The 12,651-nt window shown below is 39.7% G+C and overlaps 1 protein-coding gene across 1 annotated transcript in view; it reads right to left on the bottom strand.

Annotated features, from left to right (window-relative positions):
* KRCC1 (lysine rich coiled-coil 1) overlaps positions 1-12,651 on the bottom strand; it is a 34,783-nt gene that overhangs the window by 9,238 nt on the left and 12,894 nt on the right. Inside the window, exon 2 of the mRNA XM_054031002.1 lies at positions 938-1,044. Within this exon, the coding sequence (XP_053886977.1) occupies positions 938-1,044 (107 nt within the window). The remainder of the gene's footprint in view (positions 1-937; positions 1,045-12,651) is intronic.

Below are 12,651 nucleotides of genomic sequence, written 5' to 3'. Positions count from 1 at the left end.
CTAAAACACTGACTCAAAATACTATCAGTATGGAAAATAGCCTTTCCCCTGTAATGGTGAAGTCATTAGGATATTATCTGCATCCTCAGCTGAGGTCAGATTCAACAAAGCATATGTCTGCACTGCAAAAAACAAAACAATGGTGTGTTCTTAGCTCAGGTTAACTATCTGGGTTAAAATAGCAGTGAAGACACAGTAACTCTGTTTTTAACTCAGGTTAGCAGCTCGAGTTCAACCTCAAGCTCCCCTGAAGGCTTTAAGTTGAATTGCTAACCCAAGTGAAAAGCTGACTTGCCACGTCTTCATTGCTATTTTAACCCAAGTTAACACACTTTTTTTTTTTTCAGTGAAGACATATCCCAAAAGAGAGAAACTCATGCTGAAGCCTGATCCCTATGAGGTGCTGAGTGTCTTTGACTCCAACTGAAGTGAAGAAGAGTTAAAGAGAACTCGGCACCTTGCTGGAGCAAGTCCTCAGTTTCTACTGTAGATAACAATAATGAACTCCCAAGGCAGTAGACATTCTGAACTTCTTTAACTTGTGAAGATTGAGCGTGAAGAGATCGTATTGCTTTGGCTGAAACTGGAAAAAATGCTCGTGCCTGGGAACCTCTGTACAGACACAGGATCCCATGTAAAGGCAAAGTACACTTTATGACAAAGTATTCACCCAAGATATTTATTAGTTCCACGACTAAAAGCCTTCCGCATGATTTATAGTTCACTGTGTCCTATGTGATCTACATAGAACATGTGTACTAACTGTAACTGAGCCTAATGGTCACAGTATGCAACTCTGGTCACCATCCAACCAGGATGATGAGTCTTGGATAACTCACTACAAAAAGCCGTAAGTGACCCACATGCAATGCAATTGTCATTGAAAAAATATAGGTAGCATTATGTAGGAGGATACTGACATACGCTTATGGCTTACCTCATAATGTGAAATTCTTTGTGACTCAAACTGCAGCACAGCCCCGCACACTTTACAGAAGGTGTCTGTGAAAAGATCTTTTCTCGTCGCCTCATCCAACGTACCACCTAAAATCAAAGGTTAAAGAGAGGAGTAGTCAGTAACTAGGACAAGAAAGATTTTCATTTCTTTACTTAAGAGACATATCAGCCGCTGTTGATGTTCACATATTTACATCCAATGCAAGATGATGAAACAAACGTCCATTCACTGAACTGTGATATATTAAAGCAAGAAATCACAGAGAGCTGGTTATGTTTTCAAAGGACTATTGCAAAGCTACCTAAACCATCTCACCCACAAAACGGCTCTAGTGGACTTTCAAGGTATTAGTTCTAGAAAACCATAAGTGTACCTGGACCTTATAAAAATCAAGAGACAGCAAAGATTCTGCCCTGAGGGCTTAGAGTCCAGTTCAGATGGATTGGAAACAGTTTGAAAGGAAAGGGATGGGAACAGGCCCTCAAATAGGCCTGACGTAGTACACAGGTCCTGTGCTAGCCCTCTGCACAGGGATAAATTTCACCGTCAGTGTGGGAAGGCTTGGCAAAAGACGTGCGTTTTAAAGGAGATTTGAAGGACGATGAGGAAGTGGCTAGACACATGAAAAGAGGAAGGCAGTGAGGCCTTGTCAAGAAAAGTTGCACTAGTTTACCTTAAATTGGTTTTTAAACTGATTTAGTTACACTGAGGCAAACCCCTATGTGAATGCTTTTTTTCAGTTTAAGAGTGGTTTGTTCTGGTTTAGTTTAACCCTCGTTGATTTAGGGTGGCCTACACTTGAAAGTAAATTTGAATCAAGGTATGGTGTGAATTTAAAGCACAGTAGCTGTTCCATGTGTGGACACTCTTGTCCCAGAGTATCTTATTCCCATTTAGCTTAATCCAAGGTTGACTGTGCTTGAAATTCACACTTAATCCAAATTAATTTTCAAGTGTAGATAAATTCTTAAACTTTAAACCAAAAAAAGCCACTCTTAAAATGAAGTAAGAGTGTCCACACAGGGGTGTGCATTGGTTTAAATAAATGAGCTTAAATTCACACCTCAGTTTAAACCCAGGTAACTTTCTTGTGTCAACAAGCCCTTAAAGGGAAACATGGAAGTGAATACAACAAGTGCAGTTAGGAGGGATGTTTGGGAAGAGGAGAGGAGGAAACGAGAGGAAACACAGCCAGGCACTGAATTGGCAGGGCCTTGAAGATCCCAGTGAGGAGACTGAAGCAAAGAACAAGAGCAAGTTTTAATGTCTCCACTAAGGGGTGCTCTCATACATGTAGGAGGAGGAAACGGCCCTTGGGGATTGGAGTCACCAGTGGAACTGCCATTCAGCAACAGGAAAGGAACATCCAGGAGAGCATGAGAAAGGAATGCGCCAGGTAATATGTCCAGGAGCACAGGGGATGAAAAGGACCATGTGGATCGCCAGATGGCCTGTGTGACCACAAACGGTAGGGGAGGTGTCAGGTCTATGAGATGCTCTCTGTTAGATGGTGGTCCACACTATGAAAAAGTTTGGGATCCCCTGGCTATGAACATTTTATTGCTCTGAATGATATTCCCTCTGCTAACGCTAGGGAAAACAGAGTCATTAGGTTATCTGTGCATACAAAATACCCCCGTTAGAAAAGAGTGTTTTTAGATATATTCAAACACTTCTATTAATCAAGCATGCATATAAATACAAGCAGTACAACGTAGGAATGAACTGACACTTGCAGTCATCTCACTGAAAAGGGACACCATTTGTGGCTCCTACAGAATGGAAGCCTGAAGCATGGGACTATAAAACCACTTTGCATGCTGCTTTTATATCAGTTTAACCATCCAAAGAAAACCTTCTACCACAAGTCTTGATGCACTCGCACAACGTGGGGATTTGCAGATGCACAAATCTTTTATTATTTTATCTACGCACATGTACGGCCCTGACTTGCACACAACTACTGGTTGATCTATAATTGCAACTCATGCGCAGGGACCTTTAAAAATGTGGCCCTTACAGTCTCTTGGTTTGGGCTCCCACAATGATTATGTGACAAATGTTGCTTTTCAGCAAGATGTCCACCACCAGTCATTGGCTCAAAAATATTATTTCCAAATACAAACTTTATTTTCAAACACTTTTCATGAGTTACATTGGCCAGATGCTTAATTCTAATCATGCTTTTCATTTCTCTAGCACTATCCATCCAGTGACTGTAAAACACTCGGAGATTCATGATGTATTTAGTCTCATCCCTGTCAAATGGAGAGTGTAAAATGACTTGCTCCGAGCCACACAAGAAGTCCAACTCAGAGCTGGGAAGAGAGCCAAAATTTCATGATTCTCAGCTCTGTGCTTTAGTACAAGCCTACCTAAATCTACGTAAGTTACGAACTTTCAACAAAACTGGATCAGTTTGCGTAAAGGAAGGCCCCTTATCCTGCATAATTAGCAAGAGCACTGAACAGTAAAGGGGATGTCTACACTGGGGAAATATATATGGAGAACTCTTTTTAAAAAAACTGAATTGGAATGTAAGGGAACACGTGTTAATATTGCCATGGGCAATGGCCGCCTTATTTGCCATTGGAAAATGTTTGCAATATTTCTTGTTTTGAACAGGGAAACTCAGACAATCTTTCCTGACCCACTCAAGAACATTAATTGTAAATATGGTCTCATGACCCTAAAGCCACATTGCACAGATTTCTTAGCAGAGAAAAAAAGTATGCAAAAATGTGCTGTCAAATATTTCTTTAGCACACCTATGAATCCTGACATGGAGGGCAAAAGCAAAAGAAATGTTGTAGTGTTAGCAGCAGGGAATATGGATCTGGTGGTTTCAGGGAACAGAGTTGAAACAATTAACAGGATGCCATAAAGTTATGTTTTACCATTGTACGCCTACAAAAAGCAAACGCTGATTTGATATTTGGTTTTATAAGGAATAGCAGGTCTCCTGAGCTTCCAGTCCAACAAGAAGTACTATTAATAGGCAGTCACTTCTTAAAGATATGTGTTTAGATTCTCAAGACAGTGCAGGGGATTGGGACACAAATCTTCCACAAGTTTTAATGGAAAATTTAAATCCCCCAGGCTGCTTTGAAAATCTTAACCATAGTACTTAAACTGTGCATTGCCTGAACCGCACAGATGCTGGTTTACAGTGGGCATTTTTTATTTCTTGTCAATGCAATTCGAAGTGGGGTCTGTGTAAAAGTAGAATTTTGTTACCATAGCTTTTCTGATTCTAGATTCTTCTATCATTTCAAAGCATACTGACTACATAAAAAGATCTGACTCTATGTGCTATCATCAGTATAGTAAGAGCACCTAAAAAATACTGTAGTCAAAATTTTCAAAAATGAATCCGGAAGTTCCCACATCCGAGAATAAATGGTCTGTTTTTCCAACAGCGCTGGGTGCTTAGCAGCTCCAATTGACTTCAGTGGGATAAAAAAGTCAAAAAATAAATGTAGGACTTCTGCTTGAGTTCTCAACTTCAATTCAGCGTTTACAAGCAATTCAACTATCTTGTAAAAGTCTGAATGAGTACATCAAACTCAATACATCGGTTAGATTTTTATGGTAGTGCCTACAGTCATGGTATCTAAGTGCTGCACAAAATTAATGGACATTATTACATGACACTAAAATGGCTTTTCTCTCGCCATCCTTCTGGGAGCATAAGATGACAGCCACCCTTATCATAAAGGCTGCGGATCAGTTAGGTATGATTTTTTTAACGTGCAAAAGACTGTATCATAGTCATGTTTCAAGAAATTGGAGTTTGAACTATTGGTATTTTTCCATTTATAATTTCTATGGCTCTGCTTATTCCTAGATTGCCCTTTTCAGCTAAACACAGAAGTAAGTGTATGATTTTTACGCTTCTCAGTCCTAAAAACAATCACACGGAAGCCTGGTTTACACCTAAAATTTAGGTTGACCTAGCTACGTCGTTCAAGGGTGTGAAAAATTCATACCCCTGTGTAATGTAGTTAAGTCGGCCTACGCCATGGTGTACACAGCTAGGTTGACAGAAAAATTCTTCCGTCAACTTAGCAACCTTCTCTCACAAGGGTGGATTATCTACAGCGATGGAAAGACTATAGTTGTGTTGCTGTAGTGTAGACATAACCTAAGGGTCACCCGAGAAAAGTAACTGCATATCAGGTACACTGTATGCGTCCCCCTTCTTGTGCTGGCAAACAGCTAACACCTGCTGGCTGGCTACTCTCTGGTGTCAACCAACTTTAATCTTACATTATAAGCACTCTGGGGAACAGCAGATGAACATTTCCCTCTGGTGATTGCCAAGAAGTGTTACACTATAAATGGCATTCTTAAACACATGTACTTTTTTTAAAATCAGAGAATGAATGGAGTGCAGCAAATCAAAGTCAGCATTGAGACAGGTCCATTTACAGTCCTTATCTCACAGATAAGAACAACAAAAATTAAAGGTGGAAGAGGGGTATAAATTGATCTAGTTCATTCCCCTTTCAGAGCGGGTTGGGGTCAATACAATTTACTGATGCTTCTTGCTAGTCACCCTACCACTCAGCAGTATGCACACAAGCAATGACGTGCTATTATGATGTGTTGTTAATTTCACTTTGCTATTAAAATGCTGCAAAGGGAAACTGACTAATCCTATTCAGTTTTTCTTTGTAGCAATGTCAAACTTCCAAAAGGACACAGACTAGGACTGGTCAGCTTCCCCTCTTGATTAAACTCGGATATTGTTTCAAGAAAAAAATGACTAGGACACAGGAATTCCATACCAGATCAGACTACAGAGTGGTAGCTGTGTTAGTCTGTATCAGCAAAAACAACGAGGGGTCCTTGTGGCACCTTAGAGACTAACAAATGTATTTGGGCATAAGCTTTTGTGGGCTAGAACCCACTTCATCAGATGCATGAAGTGGAAAATACAGGAGCAGGTATAAATACATGAAAAGATGGGAGCTGCCTTACCAAGTGTGAGATCAGTCTAACAAGACAATTCAATTAACAGTAAAACTGGAATTAATTTGCAAACTAGACATCATCAAATTAAGACTGAATAAAGACTGGGAGTGGTTGGGTCATTACAAAACCTAATTTCCCCATACTAATTTCCTCCTACTGTTACTCACACCTGTTGTCAACTGTTTGAAATGGGCCACTCTCATTACCACTACAAAAGTTATTTTTCCTCCCTTGGTATCCTACTGTTAATTGAATTGCCTCATTAGACAGACCTCACACTTGGGGTACATCTTCACTTACCGGAGGGTCCGGCGGCAGACAATCGATGTTCTGGGATCGATCCCGGAAGTGCTCGCCGTTGATGCCGGTACTCCAGCTCGGCGAGAGGAGTACGCAGCATCGACGGGGGAGCCTCCGTGCCACGTCTGGACCCGCGGTAAGTTCGGACTAAGGTACTTCGAAGAATTTGCGTACCTTAGTCCGAAGTGGGGACTTAGTGGGGACCAGGCCTTGGTAAGGCAACTCCCATCTCTTCATGTATTTATACCTGCTCCTGTATTTTCCACTCCATGCATAGGATGAAGTGGGTTCTAGCCCATGAAAGCTTATGCCCAAATAAACTTGTTAGTCTCTAAGGTGCCACAAGGATTCCTTGTTGTTTTTGCAGATCAGATGAGTGGTCCATCTATTCTGCTATCCTGTCTCTCACAGTAGCCAAAACCAAATACTTCACAGGAAGGTGCAAGAAACATTGTAATGGCCAATTGTGAAATAACCTACAATAGAAGATTTTTTTCTAGCTGTCAGTCACTTGTTTATCCCTGAAGCCCGAAGGTTTGTGTGTTTCAGGACAAAAAATTCCCATAAGCCAATGAAGATTAGGAAGTTTTCTATATGGGTAGGTTATACCACAACTGCTCATTGCAGAGTTTCTTGCATCTTCCTCTAACGCAGCTAGTACAGGCCTTTGTCAGAAATAAATATTGGATTAGAGAAACCACTGGTCTAATCTGGCGTTGTAATTCCTATGTTTTCTCTTAGAACATTTCTAATCCTTTTCTGAATCCTGCTATGCTCTTGTCCTCAATGATATCTTGTGGTAATGACTTCCTCTGGTTAACTGTGCCTTAAAAAAAGAAAAAAATCTTACCAGTTTTAAATGTTGCCTTTCATTTTCAATGAGTGTCCCCCTGTTCTTGTATTATGTAAAAGAATAAATAGTAGGACATGATACACCCAGACGATACCATTTTTTATTTTCTATACCTCTATCATGTCACATCTTAAATCCCTCCTTTCTTAGTAGTTCCTATCTTTCCAATCTCTTCTTAGAAGTTTCCATACTTTTGATCAATTTTGTTTTTGCTTTCCAGACATCTCCTCCCTCTCCTATTTTAGCTCTCTCTTTTCTCTAATAGGGTAATCAGAATCCAGGTGAGAATACATTGATATAATGGCATAATGTTCTCTGTATTATTTTCTATTTCTGTTGTTTGCACATCTTAATATTTGTAGTATTGCCAACCCCAAGTGTCCAAAAAAGAGTTGAGCTAAAAAAAAAATAAGACTGATGTAAGTACCATTATTTTAAACAAATAATGAATTCATTATCTTTGGTTTTTTGAGCCTTCACATTCTTCACACCATGACGGCTAGAAACTTTTTTTTTTTTTCAAATGGAAGTTGAGATTTTCAACTAATAAAATGACAAGGAGGCAAGGCTTTTGGAGAGACACTTAATAGCATGAGTCTTCTGATACGATCATAAGAATTGGCAACATCTGCTTACTCTTTACTTTTTTGACTGCTGTTGCACAGTGAGCAGAGATTTATATTGAGTTGCCCACAATGACAAATAGGTCTTGTTTTTGACTAATCATAGCTAATTTAGAACCCAGCAATATACATAGGTAGTTCAAATGATTCTTTCCCATGCACATGACCTTGCATTCGTCAAATTCCCACGATCAGCATTTTGCATTCTGTTACAAGAAACTGAGTAGCATTAATCATTATCCCCCTGCAAACTTCTGATATGTGAAGCATGGCAAAAAGTCAGGAATTTAAGAACAAAACAAGAGGAAAGGGGGATATATAGCATGCAAAGTTGCAAGTAATATTTTTAATGGGATTATAAAAAATAGTATCTATATGGTAAATCTGGGCAAGCAGGTTTTCAAACTAGGCTGGCAAACTGTCATGCTCATTTTGCCAGATAGCTGAATGGTCTGATTGTTTTGTAGAATTAGGCCAATGATTTTTTTTAACCTCGTTGCCTAAAGATTGGCCCCTAAATAAGCTTTGTCTAGAGAGAAAAGGTTAAGTCTAGATCCGACTTAGCGGATATGAGCTTGCTAAGCCTGACAAACTCAGTTTCCCCCCCACCCCTTTATATACACTGTAGATGCACAGTAACACTTTTAGCTTAGTAACCTGACCTGCTGAAATTGAGCCAAAGGCATTAACATGCATCTATATTAGGAAATGGGTTAGCTAAGCCCAACATAACCTTACCCACTTCTCCTAAACCAGACAACGCCTTAAGCAGCCTGATTTTCAAAGGTACTGGGCACCTGCAGCTCCTACTGAAGTCAGTCAGAGCGGTAGATGCTCAGTACGTCAAAAAAAATTGAGTCATTTCCTGGTGCTGAACTTTAGGAACCTAAATCTGAAAGGTTTTGGCTTTAAGCATATGAAATATATTTTAGCTTTGTGTCAACACACATTTTTAAGCAAAATATTTCCCCAGTAATACACCCCACTATCCAGTGTGTAACATGATCATGCAATAAAAACATACAGACCAAAATTCAGGAGTGGTTGCAGCTCCACTGAAATCTAATCCAGCCAGTACATCAGTAAGGCTCTTCAGGGTGGCCTTTGCAATCTTAGTTCAGTTCTTAGTGGGCACATCACAAAACCAATGCATTGTCATTCCTTTTCGCATTCCCAGCAGAAATGGCCAGAACTGAATGGGCTGGAGCACGAATGTACCCTCATCTCCTTTCAGCAATCCCACAAGAATGCTTCTGACGCACAGTGGTGGCAGAGTGGGGAACCATGCCTTGCCACTGCCTATACTGAACCTCTTCTGTCGGAGAGTACACAGAGGGCTTCTGTCCTAAATACACTTTAAAAAACCCAAACTGCCCACCTTTGCATCAGACAGCACCGTTAAGGAAAAACATTACAGAGATACTGAATTCAAAGTGGCAGCCCTGCATGATTGCCATTTTGAACTCAATATTTTGTCCATGACCACAAAAGCTTTGTGAAGCATTCCAGGGCATGGGCTCAGATCGCTCTGAACTAACATTTTGTCATTTAAAGAAGATTCTTCCTCACAAAACAGACAAATGATTGTTCCCCACTGAGCAGTTGGTCCTCATTTATTAGACATTTATATTTCTAATGAGAGCATCCAGACTTTCATTAAATAGGATGAAAACAAAGTGTAGGAGGGATATAAACCCTCCTGCTTTCGGGCACAAGCCAATCAGTAGCTGACTGGGGTTACAAAGAAACTTCCCCTCTGGATAGGTTATTCCATAATGGTCCACTATAAAGTTTCTTACACATTCCTCTGAAGCACTTGCCATGGTTAGAAGCAGGACACTGGGCTAGTTGGACAGTTGGCCTGATCTGGCATGGCACTTCCTATCTGCTCTATTACTGACTTGTTATGTGACCTTGGATAGGTCATTTAAGTTTCTGTCTCCGTTTCACCATCTGTCAAATGGAGATTGTAATGTTTACTCACCTATCCCTCAAACAGGGGAAGTGAGACTCAGTGTTTTGTAAAGTCTACTGAGATGCTCACAAAGGAAGTGCTATAGAAGTGGAAAATATTAATGATCAACAATATTGGGAGTAAGGGAGTGGGGGACAAAGTAAAGAAGGGTAAGTTTGTTCCAATCATCATCTTCCTGTCCCAGGGTGCTATCCTGACCCTGTTGAAATCAATGGGAGTTACATTCCCAGGCTCAGATTTTTGGCATGCAAGTCAGTTATTTATGACTCTGAAAAATGCATCTTTACATTAATAAGGAGAACCCACTGGACCAAACCCTGTTGTGTTTCCTAAGGCAAAGCTTGCAGTGAAGCGAGTTTAACTGGACCTTATTGGGGCCAGCTGTAAAGTATGTTGCTTTGAAGCATATATTCTATGGGCAGTTTATATTTTGAAAACTTTTAAGCACTTGTTGAGAATGCTAACAAACAGTGCCTGTTACAATGTAAACTCCTGGTACTGAGACCAGAATAATTGTGGACCATAAACAACTCATTTCACACGGGCCTCTGAACAGTCCTAAGCTGAAGAGATTTTTGTCCATTCTGACCATGTTTTGAACTATGATCTGGAGGTGAAATGCTCCAGATCCCATTACCAATCACACCATCCAAATTACTACCATGACTACTAACTGTTTTAATAATGGATTACTAAACATCAGTATATGTTAGTGGATAGTGTTTAAATATAAATTTTGGTGTGTTAATGCTGTTCTGCGCATTAGTGACAACAGGATAAAAGCAAGACATTTCACACCAGAGTGTGATGTACTATACAATATGCAATACATATGCAAAAGAGGATACAATAGGGTAAATTAAACCAGAACTCAGTTGTATCTAAAAAGAAACAATTGTCTTGTGGTTAAAGTACAGGACTTTCATCAGGACAACTTGGTTCTAGTCTCAGCTCCACGACACATTTGTTACCGTGGGTAAGTCACCTTTATTTTGGGCAAAGCTTTTTGAACAGCAACTAATTTTTTAATCTAAATTCATACTATATTTAGGTGCCTCACTTTAAGCTTAAAAATGTGTTTCCTCATCTGTACTATGAGAAAAATAGTTACCTACCTCATGAGGGTGAGATCAGGCTAATTCATATTAATTTCAAAGATTCCTTTGAGATCTTCAACCAGATCAATGCTAAGGGAAAAGAATTATCCTAGTTTTCGGAGTAAATGTAACTCAAATTTCTCGCATTATTCTTTTCAGTCCAAATCTTAACATTCTCTCTGATTAAATTCTTTGTCTTAAAAACCAATGAGTAAGTGCTTTGAAGATCAGAAGTGTTCTGTAATCTCTTCCAAATTCAAATACAGATACCAGTTTTTACACTCTAGGCACTGCTTGGCTACTCAAGAATGTCAATACATAAGTGAAAGAGCTGAAAGCTCCGTTTCTTCCAGCCTAAGAACTCAGGAGATGAAACTCAGCTGGTTTAGAGACCTACACAGAAAGATGCCTATTTGACTTCCCTGATGGTTGTGAGAAGATGGACACTTCTTTGCTAGGAAATGGACTAAAACCAAACATTTCAGATAGATCAGAGCACATCCACATGAGTCCTTAGATATTTTATACTTTTTAAAAAACAGTATTTTTTTTTAATTACAGATGGATTTTTTTAAAATCTGCTGCATGTGCTATTGGCAATGAAGTGTCTCATGTACAAATGATGACCACACTGACAGATTTATTGGCATGAAATACAGCAGATTGTAGCCATCCTCATCTTTAATGTGGGCTGTGGCCTGTGGAGACTACAAGTGCTTAGCAAAGACATTTGCTTATTTAGCACACCTCTTGGAATCAATTAAAATAGTCTGAATTTTCGCTAACAAAGAGATATTTCCAGGACAGAAGGTACAAGTCAATATAGTTTTTACTTGTTGCACAGTTAGGGATAATTGATAATGAATGGCAGCTGAGGGAACATTAAGCAAATTTACAAGGATGGAGTTTGCAAAGAAAAGAAGTGAACAATGGGAAAAAAACCACACACGCTTCTTAATACCACTTCCCAAGAACTGTAATCTTGAAAGAAAGTCATTCTCTTAGGGTAGGTCTACACTTACCTCCGGGTCCGGCGGTAAGCAATTGATCTTCTGGGATCGATTTACCGCGTCTTGTCTAGGCGCGATAAATCGATCCCGGATCGACCCCGGAAGTGCTCGCCATTGACACCGGTACTCCAGCTCGGCGAGAGGAGTAGCGGCATCGACGGGGGAGCCTGCCTGCCGCGTCTGGACCCGCGGTAAGTTCGAACTAAGGTACTTCGAATTAATAACGTAGCTGAATTTGCGTACCTTAGTTCGAAGTGGGGGGTTAGTGTGGACCAGGCCTTTGTATCTATTGAACAAAACTCCACCCCCTAATTCAGTGCTCATCTGCTCTTTGGTGCAGAACTTGTCCATATTAGCTTGGATTCTACTGTTTCCCTTTATTTGCATTTAGGATCTTACCTTCTGAGCCCAACTCAGAGAGAGAAGTCTAATAATCTGAACCCAGGACTGGGACACAAAATATTCACATTCTAAACTTACTCTGAGCCAAATCTTATGCTTTGATAATCATTACAGAGATGCTGAAAATTTATTAACTTATTACTAAAGCATTTTGGAAGCTTTTTGAAAATCCCTTTTACAGCAAAAACAGACTTCCTAAACACTTTAGCTATGCTTACATCAGTGATTGTTCTCTAATCCTTATAAAGGTGACTGCACATCCATGTCCCAGATAAGCTTGGATTTAAAAAATATGACTACATGAAAACTCTACTATATTTATTGCTATGTTATCCCCTTATGCTTTACCATATTAAAGACCCAGAATAAATGTAATTCATTTGTACACCAAAATTCTAAGTATTATTCTTTATTAAAAGACATTCACTATGAAAGTCTTTAAATAACCATTCATCT

Source organism: Malaclemys terrapin, chromosome 5 (genome assembly GCF_027887155.1).
Source record: "Malaclemys terrapin pileata isolate rMalTer1 chromosome 5, rMalTer1.hap1, whole genome shotgun sequence".
Taxonomy (NCBI): Eukaryota; Metazoa; Chordata; order Testudines; family Emydidae; genus Malaclemys; species Malaclemys terrapin.
The sequence above is the reverse complement of the archived record's forward strand: the minus strand, read 5'-3'. Positions and strand labels throughout refer to the sequence as shown.